Here is a 17,440-nt window from a genome sequence, read left to right as displayed (position 1 = left end):
AGGAAGGACACAACAATGATGGATTTCCAAACGAATTCATGGAAGTAAATGAGGGGGATGCGCTGCTCGATGAAACACCCGCCCATGCATTCATTGAGGGGGAACCCATCAAATACAATGAAGCCACACTGCAAATAATGAATTTGGGGGATGAAGCAAAACCAAAGAACATACTGGTGGGAGATAACTGGGATCCAGTACTCAAAGTAGCGACATTCAAGATATTTTTGGAATACAAAAACGTGTTTGCGTGGACATACAAAGATCTGAAAGGAGTACCACCGGAGTTGTGTACATCGCATCCTGTTGGTCGAAGGTGCGGTTCCCGTACGGAAGTGACCATACCGGGTGAACAAGAACTATGCAGCACGGGTTATAGAAGAGATCAACCGGATGCTAGAATGTAAGAACCCCAAATAGGCTCTATGCTGATCACTGTTTGTTTCCCTGAGTGTAATGATTGTTTTTTGTTGGTTCTTGAATGTTTCAAGCTGCTTCTGGTTTTTTTTTGAGTTTATAAAAGAGAATACAAATATTGAAACTAATTTACCCAAAATTATAACTCAAATCTAATTATAATGCTGATCGAACTCATTTATTCAGATGGCTCATACAATTTATACAATGTTTATTGTTGGAAGAATACATAAAAAAAAATCAGCATTAATAGTTGAAAAAAACCTGATTTTTGACTCCAAAATGTAAACACGCTGCTGATTGCTCCCTCTCTAGGCAGCGCCTATCAAAATCTGCAATATTAAATCTCTGATTTTGAATTTACTGTAGCGCGGTACTGTTCACGGCATTGTTCACGTCACTGTTCACGGGCACTGTTCACGGTACTGTTCACGGCACTGTTCACGTGTACTGTAGCGCACTGTTCACGACACTGTAGCGCATTGTTCACGGTACTGTAGCTGCTGTTATAAATCTGCAAACAGATCCATCCCATTTTCTCCTACTGAAACACAATATTGACTTCTGGATGAAGCCAACTCACAGGCAAAATTCGGGTGATATTTCACACCTTCAAATTGCATCAACTCTGAAGAAACTACGTCCTCCACAGTCTGAATTCTTCTCGAATTTGTAGAAACCCTGGTTTTAAATAATTCTCATAACATGCTCTTGAAGGAAGACAAGGTTTGTTTATAAAGACTCCTCAACTCCAGAATGAGGCTCTACGCTCAATGTGGGATAAAAGAATATAATAATAACATAAAAAATGTTATTACATTAAAACTTAGAAAACCCCTTTTAATTTTCCCATAAGCTTGGACCCACAATTAATTGAAATATGGCCCCCTTTTATGATATCATGACCCTCACTTAAGTTATAATATAAAAACATATTATAACTTAATAATATAAGCTCAAAACCAATAATGTTTATTCTAACTAAATAAACATTAATATCTCCATTATTACTCAACATTTTTGAATGTCGTCTGAACCGGGAGCTAACATGATAGAGCTGCATATGACCATACCCCTTTTCTAAAAATAGCAGGGGTCCACCTTTATAACTCCAAAATTGCTAAAAATAGCCTGACCAAGCCAAACTCATAATAAACAAACTCTGGCAACCCAGAAGTGTACTCTTCTCAGGTCCTTGGAAGATCTCCACACCAAGGTGACCCTCTAACCAATCCTACTAGCCTACGAGGGTCTCTGATAGGCTAATCACAAGCTAAAGTGATGTCTCTAGCTAGAAGGGGACATCACATAGAAGCCGGTATTATTTGCAAGGTGCAGACCAGTGAATGGGTGTCACCCATAGTAATCTCACCGAAGGACACCACTCAAATCTGGATATGCATTGATTTCAGATGCCTGAATGCAGTCATGATCAAGGATCCGTTTCCAATTCCATTTATAGACAGCGTCTTGGAGGAGGTAGCTGGACATGAGATTTACTCATTAATGGATGGATTTCCGAGATACAATCAGATTTCAATCACAGAGGATAAATTGAAGACAACATTTGTCGTAGAAGATGGAGTGTACGCATATAACCGGATGTCGTTCGGCCTGTGCAATGCGCTTGCTACATTCTAGTGTATCATATCGCACATCTTTGACAAAATTCAAGGCATTCTTGGATGATTGGTCAATATTCAGCGTCGAGGACAAACATCTGGCAGCACTGGGCGAATGTATGGAGAGATGTTGACGGGCGCGCCTAGCCCTGAATCCGAAGAAGAGTAGGTTTATGGTTCTGCAAGGAAGGTTGCTCGGACACAGTCTGTAAGGAAGGATTGAAGATAGATCCGGACAAAGTAAGAGTCATATTGGAGATGCAGCCATCTACCAACATAACAGAGGTAAAATCTCGCCTGGGACACATAGGTTACTACAGAAGGTTCATCAAAATTTTTGCCAAGGTGTCATACCCGCTGGATAGGTTAACATGCAAAGGAGAATCATTCAGATGGGAGAAAGAACAGGATGAGGCATTTGAAGGGCTCAAGTTACGATTGGCTACGACTCCCATCTTGGCATATTTGGATTGGAACAAAGAGTTTCATGTTCATGTTGATGTGTCCAACTATGCAATCGGAGCAACCGTGGCATAGACGGGTAGCCATGGGTTGGATCACCTAATATACTTTGCCAGTCGACTACTATTAAAGGCTAAATAGAACTATAGTACAACAGAATGGGAAACATTGGGAATGGTCTATGCAGTGCAGAAGTTCCATCATTACTTGCTGGCGATGCCGTTCGTGTTCTATGTTGACCATCAGGCTTTGTTATATATGCTCAATAAACCTGTCATTTAGGGTAGAATCAGCAGGTGGTTGCTTCTGTTATAGGAGTTCACTTTCAAAATCATTGTACAACTTGGGAGGAAACATGTCAGCGCAGACCATCTATTAAGTACCAAAACAGGGGAACTGGTGGACGGAGTGAACGACTTTCCCAATGAATAGTTGTTTCAGATTGCTGTGTTGTCGAAATGGTACATGAGCATTGGAGAATACCTTTCGACAGGTCAATTTCGAAGTGAAATGCCACCAAATGAAAGGCGCAAATTGATAATCAGGAGCCGTACCTTCCAGTTGATCAACTCTACAAGATGGGGCCTGATCACATCTTGCGACGGTGTGTGTTAGAGGAAGAAATACCATGGGTGTTGAAGGAAGCACATGAGGGTCTAGTGGGCAGACACATGGGACCTAATACCATGGCACGGAAGATACTGCTGGCAGGACTGTGGTGGCCAACAATGTACAATGATGCGCGAGAATGGGTTGTCGGGTGCGACACATGTCAGCAAGCTAGGAAACCATTGAAAAGAGACTTCATGCCTCTAAACCCCTCACATGCTCAGGAACTTTTTGAAAGGTGGGGATTGGATTTCATTGGACCTCTGAAGGTGAGCAAGACCAGAAGCTGTTGATACATTATCGTGGCGACGTATACCTGACCAAGTGGGTCGAAGCATGCGCACTATTGGATAACTCGGCGGTAAGCACAACAAAATTTATTTATGAGCAAATCATTACTAGGTATGAGATTCCATTGTAGTTAACAAGTGATAGGGGTGGACACTTTGTAAACCATGTTATTCATCTACTCACCTCTGAGTTCAAGATTTAAAATTCATTATCGAGCCCCTACTACCCGAGAGCAAACAGACAGGTTGAGGCTACAAATAAAGTCTTGGTATCAATTATCTACAAATCCTATGCGGTTGAAGATGAAGATTGGGGGGAAAAATTACCCTCCGCTCTCTGGGCTTACCGCACGATGTATGAGGTGACAACGGGGCACACGTCGTTTCAATTAATGTTCAGGCACGAAATTCATGATATTGAGCCTGAGGATAGCACTGAAAAATAAGTTAGGTGACATGGAAAGCTTAAGGGAACGGCTGTATAAATTGAACAAGTTGGAGGAGAAGCTATTGTTGGCATAGTGGGCGACAGAGGTAACACAGAACAAGCGTAAGTCATGGCACGATAAGCACTTGAAACTGAACAGGGTTCAACCTGTACAGTGGGTGTTGAAGTACGATGGCCGGAATGAGATCAAGCCAGGCAAGTTCAAAGTTAAGTGGGTCGGGCCATATCAGATTCGAGAAGTAGGCGACAATGGAGCAAACAAGTTATGGACGTTGGATGGACAGGAAGTTCCGAAAACAGTGAACGGATGTAAGTTGAAAATTTATCATGCGCCAGCTAAGTTGCCATCAGGGCATATTAAGGAGTAGTATCAAAAAATAAAAAGAAAATAAAAAGAGAGAAAAAGCACCGTACGGTCAAGTGACTGTACGACATTATGAACAAACAATGATCATCATATGGTGTAGTGTTTGCATCACCGTACGACATGGTGTTTGCATAGTATTACCGTACGACATTAAGGTATATCACCGTACGGAAGACTTTGCAAAGTTTTTAAGTATGTTTGTTTGCATATTAAGTCGTACGGCCTCTTCCCAAATATAATTCGTGTATGGCATTCAGGCAAGTGGAAGGTAGTGTAAGCCACCAGTACGACCTTCATATCAAACAAGGAATTGTTTGGAAGCAACATTTCATGGTCTGGAGGCATCAAGTCATATCGTATGATAGTTCTGAGGAAGAGCAAGATCATCGTACGAAAGTTATGAGGAAGAGCAGGATGATCGTACGACAATTTTGAGGAAGAGTAGGATCTCTGTTCGTTGACAAGCCTTCACGATCAGCAATCCAAGTCACCGTACGACATTTCTATAGCTCTGTCACGGTACGAAACAAGTTATTGTTGGGAAGCTACCATCCGGAAGAGAGAATTCTGTACGACGTATGACAAGGCAAACTGGAAACCAAGTTTATAAAAGCATATCCATACGATAGCAAGGTACGGGGTTGGTGTTTTATCGTGATACAGAGATCTTGCAGAGTCATTGCTCAATCCTTCTGTTTGGCAAATACACGTATTGGAGGTTTGTGAATTGGTTCTAAGTGTCTGTATGACATTCAAAGGGAGGAGGGTTTGTGCTATAGGTGTGCAAGCGAAGGATTTCAAAGAAAGTAAGTAAAGACAAAGGCGTCTAGGCAAGTGACGAATTTGGAGAAGTGCTGCCTTCAAAAACTCAAGCATCTTTCCATCCTTTTGGAGAAGTATCCGTATGGACAGGAGGCTGCACCAAGCAAAGGCAGCCTTTCGCACAATATTCCCTAGTGAATAGCAGGGAAGCCTTACGGCCGAATGACATACAGGAGTAAGGGTGAAGGGCCAGCGTCCGTACATAGGACAAGAGGGAATTTTTGCATCCGTATGGACAAGTAACTAACCTAACAACAATATTGATAAAGGTGTGTTAAGTATGCAATCAGCCGAAAAGAGGGCTTGGAGGAAGCAACTTGTTCAGGATTCAGTTATGAGTCACGATGTGCAGGCAAGACCTTTTGCAGTGCGGCCACGCAGAAAGGACAAGGGCAAGCAAAGGGCCAAAGTACAGAATCAGCCAGAGGTGCAAACAACGCCGTAGAATGTAGCATTTGAAGGGTTGAATGGGTTGGATTGCAGGAAATGGTGGAATGAGAATCCAGACACTCACCTCGCCAAAGCAAGCATCCAAAAGGCATAAGTAGAGTGGGCAATCCAGATGCCAGTTTTCTATATCCAAAACTTTGAAGGTGTATTGCATCCATAGTAACGAGAATCGCCAATTCCGCGACCCGATTCGTCCTGCGCGATTTTTTTTGAATCGTGAATCAGTATCGCCGATTTCTGGGCCATGAATCGCCTGAATCGCCAATTCAGGCGATTCATGTAAAAATCGCCAAAATCGCCTTAAAAAATTGGCTATGAATCGCCCGCGGCATGTAAAAAGGGAAGTTGAAATTTTAAAAAAAATATTTGTTTTTCTCACTTTGTTTTTGACCTATTCTCTTTGTTATAACCCTAAAGGGCCTTCTATTTGTGAAGCATGAGTAAAAGAGAGGAAAAGTGAGAGAGAAGAAGAGAAAAGAAAAGCCATAGGTTTCCAACCGGCAAAAAGGAGGAGCACCAAAGAGATCAGCAGGCCATTTGGGGAGCCCATCAATTGCTTTGGGAGCATTAAGGAGCCAATATCAACACTCCTCAACTCATTTGCAAGAGGTAAGTGCTTATTTTTTTTCTTGCATGTTAGTGTATTATGCATTTTTTGTTAAATTTTTAGTGTATTATGCGTTTTTTGTTAAATTTCTATAGTTTTCAAGAATTTTAGTGTAAATCTTGAATGCTCTTTATTTTTACTAAGTTGCAAGCTAGGGTTTGTTGTTTTCTAATTTTTATTAGCTTCAAACTTTGATATTTTACATAAAAAAATTTATTGCAGCAGCCTTTGCTCTCATTTTTCGCAAATTCCAATGGGTAAAAAAGATGAATGTTGGAAATATAATGAAGAGTTTCCTGGAAGAACCAAATATCAAACAAAATGCATGTTTTGTAAAGAAAAAATAACTTCCGGGGGTATTTATAGATTGAAATTCCACATTGCTGCTATACTTGGACATGATGTTACAGTTTGCACTCACCAAACTCTTGAGGCAAAACGCACTTGCTTAATGGCATTAGAAAAAATTGAAAAAGACAAAGCAAATAGGAAAATGCAAGTTGAAGGGTTAAGGGGTATTGGCTCCCATGTTCCCGCATCCGCAGCCGCATCCACATCTGCATCTGCATCTGCATCAGCTTCCGCATCCGTAGGTTGTGTTGGAGAGGGTTCTTCTAGGCCCCCTTTTTATCCTAGTTCTTCTGCTCGTGCTAGTGCTAGTGCTAGTCGGTCACATACTGAGACAGAGTCTCACACCAACCTATTGCAGCCTAGAGTGCGGAAAAACAGAATGGATAGTTACTTTGTGCCCCGCACTACTCTTGGTTCCCAACCCACGCTTGAGGGCATGGGTTTGAACAAAGAGATTCACGATGCTGCCAGAAAGGAGATATGCAAATTTTGGTACTTTTGCAACATTCCATTTATTGCAGCCAGGTAATTGATTCTTTTTTGTTTGTTTTCTTTAAAGCTAAAATTAAAAGTAAAAGTAAAACTTTAATTATATCTACTTGTTTTATAATTTGAGTCTTTGACATCTAAACTTTTATTTGTGACAGGGCTCCTTATTGGCAGAATATGATAGATGCGGTTGCTATTTGTGGTCTGGGGTTTAAAGCCCCAACTGAGGCTGAGTTGAGCGGATACCTCTGGATGAGATGGTAGAGGACACGAGGGTCGACCTCGAGGAGAACTGAAAGGAATGGATTGCAAAGGGTTGCACCATCATGATTGATGGTTGGACCGATAGGAGGAATAGAACACTCCTCAATTTTCTTGTATCCTATGGAGGTGATTGATCATTCTACTTTCCTACATACATTGTAAATTTTGATTTGTTGAATGCTAATTCGTTAATGATCCATTTAATATTCTAATTCGTTGTTTTGTTACTTGTAGGATATACCATGTTCATAAAATCCATTGATGCTTCCGCACATGTGAAAAATGCCACATATTTATGTGAGGCTATTGAGGAAGTTATAGCAGAGGTGGGAGAACAAAATGTGATCCAGGTGGTGACGGATAATGCAGCAAATTATGTTGCAGCAGGTAAACTTTTAACTTTGCAAGTTTTGAAAATAAATTTATTTGAATTTTGAAATTTGAGTTTCTAATTGACTTAAAATTGTTGTAGATAAACTTTTGATGGAGAGGCACCCCACCATATTTTGGTCCCCTTGTGCGGCACACTGCATTGACCTCATGTTGGAGGAAATTGACAAACTTGAGTTTGTCAAGTCATGTGTGGAAAGGGCAAAAAATATATGCAAATTCATTTATAATCATGCATTTGTCCTTAGCACAATGAGGAAGTACACAAAAGGCAAGGAGTTAGCTCACCCAGGTATCACGAGGTTTGCCTCGAAATTCATCACCTTGCAGTCCTTGTTGACATGAAGGGATGGATTGAGGAGCATGTTTGTTGGTCAGGAGTGGATTTGCTCTTCCTATGCTATGACCACTGTAGGGTTAGATGTGGCGGATTGCATATTTGATGAGGATGGTTTTTGGAAATCCGCTAGAGAAATCCTTAAGGTAAATTTATTGCAATTTAACATTTAGTATTTTGCTTTTACTTTAAGTTATATTATTTTTATATTTAAGTTTTGACTCAAATTTTTTGTTTTACTTTATATGTAGATCACTGAGCCCCTTGTAGCTTTGCTACGAGCTGCTGATGGGGAGAAGCCCTCTATGGGCTACATTTATGAGGGCATGGATAGGGCCAAGGAGGCCATCAGAGCCCAATATGTAGGAGTGCAGGAGAGGTATGGCCCTATTTGGGACATCATCGATAGGAGATGGCAGAATCAGCTCCATCGACCCATCCACGTAGTAGCTTACTATCTGAATCCGAGATTTCGTTTCCGTCCTGAGTTCAAGGCCGATGCGGAGGTTCTCACTGGCTTATACACAGTGATTCAGAGATTGAGTAGCGATAAAAATAGCGCTTGCTGCAATTGTTGAGCTAGACCAGTTCAACAATAAGGAGGGGACACTTTTCTCTGGCAGGATGGCCATAAATGCTCAAACAACACTACAGCCAGGTAAAAATTAAATAATATATTCAATGTTCATGAATCTAGATTCTAAACTTAAAGTTGATTATATAATGCATTAATTTTAGAGTTGTAATCTGTAAATGAGACTAATTGTTTTTGTTTTTTCCTTATTTCAGATAGATGGTGGCAAATGTTTGGGGCCACAACCCCAAACCTTCAAAAAATTGCCATCCGCATTCTGAGTCAGCCGAGCAGCGCTTCTGGATGTGAGCGCAGTTGGTCCATGTTCGAGCACATTGTCATGTCCCCAATTTTCGGAGGCAGTTTGATTAATTAATTTGATTAACTTGGTTGTCCAAAATAATGAATATTTTTTGAGGACGACTAATTAATCATTTTAATTAAATAAATAAGTAATATTAAGTTAATTATTTATAAAGTTATCAAATAAATAAATATTAAAAGATGACTTTACATTTAATTAATTTAATAAAGTGACTTGAATTATTAAATATTTTATAAAGTCACTTAAGAGATAAAATCAAAAAGGTTCTAGAAGTCTCTGGAGAAGATGGAGAGAAAGAAATAAATAAGCACCCCGGGGCTCCATTCGAATCAAGCAGTTGTTTATCTCTCTCTTGTTATCAGATTGTGATTCAATCATAGGTGCATTGTAGAACCTAGGGTTTCTGCAATTGTCACAATGGGCCATTGAGAACGAAAACTCTCAATCGGTGCGCAATTTTGAGGGTGTGAAATATCATCTGAATTATTGCAGATTGGAGGTGACATTCAGTCATTTCATCAGGGACAGAAACTGTGGCTCAAGGCCAAAATTTTGAAGGATCATTCTGAGAATTGATATTCAAAGATTTAAGCTTTTGCAAGGTTTGAAGTTCAGTATTTTACCAGGATTTGTTGGCAAGAAGAATGAGAGATATCTTCAGCAAGCTCGCAGTGAGAATAGATCGGGAATAGAAGAACGAGCTCCAATGGTGAAGCACTTTTAAACATTGATTGCATTGAAATGCATTATTCCTGAAATTAGGCCGGCTAGAGCTGGAGATCATTCTGAGACTTGAGAATCGAAGACTAAGCTGTTTGCAAGTTGGGGTTATTATTTTACGGGAATAGTTGGCAGCGTTTCAGTCTATCGTCGAGTTCATTTCGCGGAGCATGAGAATTAATTAAAATTCGCAGGGCACAAACTCTTGAATCGAACGGATTAAACTATAACCGTCAATTTGGTTTCGCAGGTTTTGATGCAATGCGGACTTGAAGACAGGCATCTTCCTTTCATTCTTGAAGATCAAGGAAGTCTGGGCCAGGTTTCATTCACCTTGGACGGTCGGCATTCTATATTGGATCTTATTGCGAGTGGTGACGTCGGCGATATCCATTTTGTTTAATACCGTAAGCTGTCTAGCAAATAAGGCGATTTGTCTTCAAGTAAACATATCGCATAATCTGCCATCAACAAAGACGGAAGTGACTGGGCGGAATGAAGATGAGGGTGACGCATGTTCATACACGGGTCCAGTCTAAGATTGCAATAGCTTGGCTTTCCGACCCAGAATTGATAAGTCAACAAATAAGGCACGGGGGAGTTAATCCGTCTCATGCTTGAGACAGTTGGATATAGTGTCTACCCAGTTTGCGGATAAGGTGTCGACCCAAACTGCTGAGTTATAATCAGGAGGACGACATTTCCTGTTTTGTGTGCAAACTTGGCCAAACATCTTGCTCCATGTACCTGCGATCTCCGTAATGATTATGGCGTGGGGGAGTTGCATTAAAAACTTCCTATTGTAAGTGCTGGACAGGATCGCTTGGTGCTATGTCAGAAGCCAGACCACTAGCTAGCCCATCAGTGTATTATTATTCGGGTTTCAAATCTTTCAGTATGCAGTAAGTTAGCAGGAAATCTCGGGTTTAATTTCTTCTACGTTTCAGGTCTGTGGTTCGATAATTGGATTATGGTTAAGCATTGAACATTTGATTGTAATAATAATTCCTCCCTGAACATTGAAGGTATGATTATTTATTGCATTTGATACGTCTCTATATCAATTGGTGAATTATTTGAGGTATTACTCTTTCATGACAAATCTCATAGTGTATTGTTTTTCATAGAACAACTCCGACTACAAGAATAGATTTGAGATCAGTTCATCATTGGTCCTTAGCGAGCTTGATTGCTAACTGTTTGACGAAATGTGTAACCCTTGAGTTTTTTTTAGTCTTTGGTGTTAAAATGAGGCAATAATCCGTCGGGGTTATTTCAGTGGTTTCAGAGCTGTGTTCCTGCCATCCTGTTGGGTAGAAAATATTCCAGATATTATTTTCTCAGGAGAACAACACTTAAGGGCAGAAATATGAGTGAAAGATAGTCACAGAGTCCTCTGAGACTCTCCAGAGTTGATGCAACCAGAGAATTTTACAGAAGCATGACTACCGGACAACAAGAAATAGCTCAGTCACTACAGGCTTTGACTACCTTAATGGAGAGAGTTGCTCAAGGTAGAGGTACACCGGATCATGAAGTTAGAAGTGTGACAGGCTCACAGGGGCGCAGATCATGGACAGCGAATAGGCCTACTCGCCCCACTTCCCTAAGGGAAGAGGCTCAGGAGATAGGAGAAGATGATTTGTCGGATGATCTTAGAGCTGCTACTGCAGAATGGCAGGCATTACCCTCGCATGTGCGTAAACTATTGAACTTTGATCGATATCTAAACCGAAGGAGAGAACATATGAGGAACAACCACCAGAGCAAAGGAAAAAAAGGAACAAGGGATCTCTACCAGTGAGGTATCAAGAAACCTTTACAAGGAGTTTGCAGTAGTTGATGACCAGCATATAGCCGAATCTAGGGAGAACAAAAATCAAACTAGTTTGGAGGAAGATGTTGGGCGCACAATACTTTAGGAGGTAGTGGGAATGGATATTATGCAGATTGATAGTAACTCCCAACTTGATACTCAAGATGAGACAGTTGTATACAGGTTTCCCAAGGGTGGTGTCTCAGGTACTCAGGGTGGTTTGGTTCCGACAGGCAATGATTACAGTGAAGTGAGTTCAGATGATGATAAGTATGTTGATGGTGAGATACCAGGTAGAGTTGAGCAGACATTGTGTATTCATGATTTTGCTGAGAGAAAGTACCAGGCTCAGTTAGATGCTTCGTCACATGAGGATGAGAATGGCTGTACTTCTCATGATTTATCCACTCAGCTGAAGGTGAGTGAAGACAATATTGTTACTTCATTATCTCATCATGACAAGATGCGGGACATGTTAGAGGATCACATCCAGATGATTCAGTTACAGAGAAGACATAAGGAAGTTCAGGCACAGTCCTCTTGTGTTGACTTACAAACGATTAGAGAAGGAATGGGAACAATGAAGTTGAGCTATTTACATCTTCTATCAGATCGTGACCATCTTCTTAGACTTGTCAGAGACTACTCAGATGCCTTGAGAAGGAAGGAGGGAATTGATAAGTTTTCTTGGAAGCTTGAAGACACTCAAGTTTCTCAGGTAAATATTCCCTTGGCATTACAGGACGGGAAGAAACGTGGGTATGAGCACGACATGGAGTTGAGCTTAAGTTCATCTTGCACTCAGTTTTTCGCAGAAGACAAATCATATGAGGTTGCTGATAATGTTACGCATTCATCTTGCATTCACATCCAGGATATAAGGGCAATGGCAGACAGGTTTGTGGAGTTAGTTGATCACATTACTCAGATAAGGAGTTTGCTTGAGTTACCAGCTGTACCTTGTTTACGGATATGGACTCAAGAATGTTTTAGCAGCGTTTGGAATTCAGTTGACTGGAGAACACTTTATGGTAGCAATGATTGTTTGGGTGCTATCATGGATTTGATCAGCAAAATACACGGTGTTGTCTTTCCTTGTGCCAGCAGCTTGTCCGATGTTGGTATTGGTTTTTATACACCGGTGTTGGGCTTAGTTCATATTTTCAGACGACCATTTTTGCTGAAAGGTGTTGAAGATTTTTCATATTTGACAGTGTGTACAGGAGAATCCTAGGATCATATTGGCCTTGATGACATCCAGGAGGATGAAATGGACAATTTTGAAGATTCAGCTTCCTTGACAAATTCTTTGGGTACAGAGGAGTTTGACAGCAGTACTACAGCTTTTGACATTTTGGATGTTGATATGAATCTTGGAGATGATTCGCCAGTTATGGATGATAATAGTCTAGAAACCAGTGACCTTGAGGATACTCCTTTAGACAGAGCACCAGAAGAGGCTTGTAGAAGACAGTTCAGCCAGAGCCATCACGTGACTAGACAGTTGAAAGTTAGTGAGCGAGACATTGCTATCACTTGTGAGCATTTTGATACTGCTCATCAATTGTTGGCTGTTACTGGTTGGGGTACTTCTATGATGGATGAGTCCAGCGGTGGTTACTTTTCTTTGGCAGAGATTCATGCCTTGCGTGAAGCTGTACGAATTTTGAAGCAGGATTACTTACGATTGGTAGCTGACCGTGATCACCTGGTTGAGTGGGGAAGTACAGCTTATGAGGCACTCTTGGATTGTGAAGAAGAGGTGAGTGAACTTTCCCAGGAGCTCATAGCAACTACTGAGGTTTTAGAGGACACACAGCGAGATCTACAGAAGTCGCAGTTTCAGTTAAAAGAGGTGACTGTGGAGTTGGAGCAATTGCAGTCGAAACCAGCCCCAGACCCAGTTCACCTGACCATTGAGGTGGATGGTGGTGAGTACACTCCTATGATTGCTACTGAGGAGCATATTGTTGAGGCTGACACACATTCAGGATTTGGTAGTAGCTGGTCCTAATGAGTTCGGGATACCAGTAGAGTCAAGTCCCCAGATTGATTCTTCTCAGATAAATGATAGTGTGGTTCAGTTGAGTATGCCACCCTTACAGGAAGATCAGTTGTGGTGTGCAGGGGAGTATGTTGACGCTTCCTCGTATAATTTTTACTGCACTGAACCGTTCATGGAATATTTGTTGGATAGTGCACATGTTCATTTGGATTCGCATAAAGTGACAGAAGGTGTTCTCATCCAGGATACTAGTGTTATTTGTAGATTGGTTGAGAAGATAATAGGGGTCCTTTCTACTATGCTACCTCATAGGGATCTCAAGGAGAGGTTTGTTGAGAAAAGTGCACAGGATCCTAATCAGCCTACAGCTACTCGGAGTCTGAGATTGGAACCATCTATTGATTTTCCGTTCAGTAATGATGAGCTAGCAGCAGAGTTTGGGGGTTCTTACCGGTATTATACGGTGGGGTACGCTCATCTTTTTTCTTTTGACCTAGAGATAGAAGGTTTGATTTCACGCAGGTGTAGATCAGCTCCAGTTTCTTACCATCCATTATGGGATGGATTGGCACCATCTTATGAAAATAAAATTGGTAGTTGCAAGTTACACAACCTGCAGCATCGACACACCCGGAGCAGTTTATCAGCGATTGGATTTGATGACAGTGACTCAGGTATCTATTGCTGTTGTCATATCCACAATACAGTTGGGTGCAGGTGTCATTTTGACAGGGGCTTGAGTTTTGATAGAGTTGATGTTTCAGTTGGCTTGAGTTCCGCAGAATGGTTTCTCCTATCGACAACTATAGTTGGTCTTCAGATGATTTTGTCAGTTATGTCAGTTGTTGGGGTGTCAAGTGCAGTGTCTCTGACGTTGATGATGATGATTTCTCCATGGGAGTATGGTGAGGATTGGGATATTACACAGGTTTTCATTTGGGATCCGGGCGGATTGATTGGCTTATGGTTCAATCATTGCTTGGGGACAAGCAATTTCAAGAAGGGCGGACTGTCATGTCCCCAATTTTCGGAGGCAGTCTGATTAATTAATTTGATTAACTTGGTTGTCCAAAATAATGAATATTTTATGAGGACGACTAATTAATCATTTTAATTAAATAAATAAGTAATATTAAGTTAATTATTTATAAAGTTATCAAATAAATAAATATTAAAAGATGACTTTATATTTAATTAATTTAATAAAGTGACTTGAATTATTAAATATTTTATAAAGTCACTTAAGAGATAAAATCAAAAAGGTTCTAGAAGTCTCTGGAGAAGATGGAGAGAAAGAAATAAATAAGCACCCCGGGGCTCTATTCGAATCAAGCAGTTGTTATTCTCTCTCTTGTTATCAGATTGTGATTCAATCACAGGTGCATTGTAGAACCTAGGGTTTCTGCAATTGTCACAATAGGCCATTGAGAACGAAAACTCTCAATCGGTGCGCAATTTTGAGGGTGTGAAATATCATCTGAATTATTGCAGATTGGAGGTGACATTCAGTCATTTCATCAGGGACAGAAACTGTGGCTCAAGGCCAAAATTTTGAAGGATCATTCTGAGAATTGATATTCAAAGATTTAAGCTTTTGCAAGGTTTGAAGTTCAGTATTTTACCAGGATCTGTTGGCAAGAAGAATGAGGGATATCTTCAGCAAGCTCGCAGTGAGAATAGATCGGGAATAGAAGAACGAGCTCCAATGGTGAAGCACTTCTGAACATTGATTGCATTGAAATGCATTATTCCTGAAATCAGGCCGGCTAGAGCTGGAGATCATTCTGAGACTTGAGAATCGAAGACTAAGCTGTTTGCAAGTTGGGGTTATTATTTTACGGGAATAGTTGGCAGCGTTTCAGTCTATCGTCGAGTTCATTTCGCGGAGCATGAGAATTAATTAAAATTCGCAGGGCACAGACTCTTGAATCGGACGGATTAAACTATAACCATCAATTTGGTTTCACAGGTTCTGATGCAATGCGGACTTGAAGACAGGCGTCTTCCTTTCATTCTTGAAGATCAAGGAAGTCTGGGCCAGGTTTCATTCACCTTGGACGGTCGGCATTCTATATTGGATCTTATTGCGAGTGGTGACGTCGGTGATATCCATTTTGTTTAATACTGTAAGCTGTCTAGCAAATAAGGCGATTTGTCTTCAAGTAAACATATCGCATAATCTGCCATCAACAAAGACGGAAGTGACTGGGCGGAATGAAGATGAGGGTGACACATGTTCATACACGGGTCCAGTCTAAGATTGCAGTAGCTTGGCTTTCTGACCCAGAATTGATAAGTCAACAAATAAGGCACGGGGGAGTTAATCCGTCTCATGCTTGAGACAGTTGGATATAGTGTCTACCCAGTCTGCGGATGAGGTGTCGACCCAAACTGCTGAGTTATAATCAGGAGGACGACATTTCCTGTTTTGTGTGCAAACTTGGCCAAACGTCTTGCTCCATGTACCTGCGATCTCCATAATGATTATGGCGTGGGGGAGTTGCATTTAAAACTTCCTATTGTAAGTGCTGGACAGGATCGCTTGGTGCTATGTCAGAAGCCAGACCACTAGCTAGCCCATCAGTGTATTATTATCGGGTTTCAAATCTTTCAGTATGCAGTAAGTTAGCAGGAAATCTCGGGTTTAATTTCTTCTACAGTTCAGGTTTGTGGTTCGATAATTGGATTATGGTTAAGCATTGAACATTTGATTGTAATAATAATTCCTCCCTGAACATTGAAGGTATGATTATATATTGCATTTGATACGTCTCTATATCAATTGGTGAATTATTTGAGGTATTACTCTTTCATGACAAATCTCATAGTGTATTGTTTTTCATAGAACAACTCCAACTACAAGAATAGATTTGACATCAGTTCATCACTGGTTCTTAGCGAGCTTGATTGCTAACTGTTTGACGAAATGTGTAACCCTTGAGTTTTTTTTAGTCTTTGGTGTTAAAACGAGGCAATAATCCGTCGGGGTTATTTCACACATCCACTCGAAGAGGAGAAACAGATTGGCAGTGCAGAGGTTGAATGATCTTGTCTTTGTTCATTACAACCTTTGTCTTAGGATTAGACAGAATTTGGGCGCTGACTCCTCTCCGATCATTCTAGAGGAGATTGATCCAGAATCAGAGTGGATCACAGAGACCGTGGACCTAGTCTTCACTGAGGAAGACTGCGCGTGGGTTAACCAGGTGGATGTAGAGGCTGAGGCTGTGGCCAGGGCAGAGGATGCAGCTAGAGCACGTTCAGGCATTGGTAGACGCACACGCGCACGCACAGACGCAGGCCCTAGCGACGCTATTCATGAGCCCATTGCCCATGCAGGGGACATGGCTCGGCGGTCCTCTAGGACCTACCTTACACGCCTTTCTCATAGGCAAACTGGATACTCAGAGGCTGAGGTTGAGGCTGCAGCAGAGCTAGAGGATGATGATGAGGATGATGAGGCTTGAGCTGGAGCCTTGTTTTTATATTTTGTTTACACTGTATAGATATTGATAGTGATACTGAATCACTGATAGACATATGTTTCAAACTTTCATGGATCTTCATCTTAGATTTATACATACATTTATTATTTGATGTCTTATAGATCTTCATGATTTCATCTTACTGATTCTATGATTTGAATCATTATGATCATTTGATTTTTATTTACTTCAGCTAGCATACAATTTACATTTTAGTACATAATGATAACATAGTTACGTATGTGATGGATTTTATGTTTCATGTTTTATGTATGTTAGATTCTATTTGATGATGTTATAGTGTTTTTAAGTTATATTCAATAAAGGGTGCATGAAATAAGTCTTAAATTGTTAAAATCTTTACATTTAAAGGGTTTTTTCAAATTTGCCGATTCATTGCCGATTCACCGGCGATTCACCCCTGATTCACGATTTGATTCGGCCGTGCCGATTCCGATACGATTCCGATTCACGTTACTTTGATTGCATTACATGATCAAGGCATATGATTGGCACTGTCGGAAGAGTTTAGTTCCGAATTTGGGGTACAACAAGGTGGTTTCATTTCAGCCAACTGACTTTACTAGAGT

General features: G+C 40.8%; 3 protein-coding genes across 10 annotated transcripts in view; all 3 read left to right on the top strand.

Annotated features, from left to right (window-relative positions):
- The window catches only part of EMB2757 (Transducin/WD40 repeat-like superfamily protein), a 254,050-nt gene that overhangs the window by 147,699 nt on the left and 88,911 nt on the right, over positions 1-17,440 (top strand). The window lies entirely within an intron of this gene.
- LOC149567574 (uncharacterized) lies at positions 5,984-7,585 on the top strand. 3 transcript variants are annotated; one of them, XM_089820809.1, is made up of 3 exons: positions 5,984-6,096; positions 6,317-6,970; positions 7,093-7,319. In XM_089820809.1, the coding sequence occupies exons 2-3, from the start codon at positions 6,348-6,350 to the stop codon at positions 7,196-7,198; spliced, it is 729 nt and encodes a 242-aa protein (XP_089676935.1). In that variant the 5' UTR covers positions 5,984-6,096; positions 6,317-6,347; the 3' UTR covers positions 7,199-7,319. The 3 variants fall into 3 exon arrangements, 2 of the variants coding, with proteins under 2 accessions (XP_089676935.1, XP_089676936.1); XM_089820810.1 differs by having other exon boundaries at positions 5,994-6,096; positions 6,320-6,970; XR_016362441.1 differs by adding an exon at positions 7,433-7,585 and having other exon boundaries at positions 6,085-6,970; positions 7,093-7,324.
- Positions 7,450-8,578, top strand: LOC149567573 (uncharacterized). The gene is made up of 3 exons (XM_089820812.1): positions 7,450-7,585; positions 7,671-8,071; positions 8,177-8,578. The coding sequence occupies exons 2-3, from the start codon at positions 7,952-7,954 to the stop codon at positions 8,501-8,503; spliced, it is 447 nt and encodes a 148-aa protein (XP_089676938.1). The 5' UTR covers positions 7,450-7,585; positions 7,671-7,951; the 3' UTR covers positions 8,504-8,578.

This window comes from Cupressus sempervirens, chromosome 3 (assembly GCF_028749045.1).
Source record: "Cupressus sempervirens isolate cs-2001-9-10 chromosome 3, ASM2874904v1, whole genome shotgun sequence".
In the NCBI taxonomy this organism is placed as follows: domain Eukaryota; kingdom Viridiplantae; phylum Streptophyta; class Pinopsida; order Cupressales; family Cupressaceae; genus Cupressus; species Cupressus sempervirens.
This window is presented reverse-complemented; position numbering and strand designations above follow the sequence as displayed.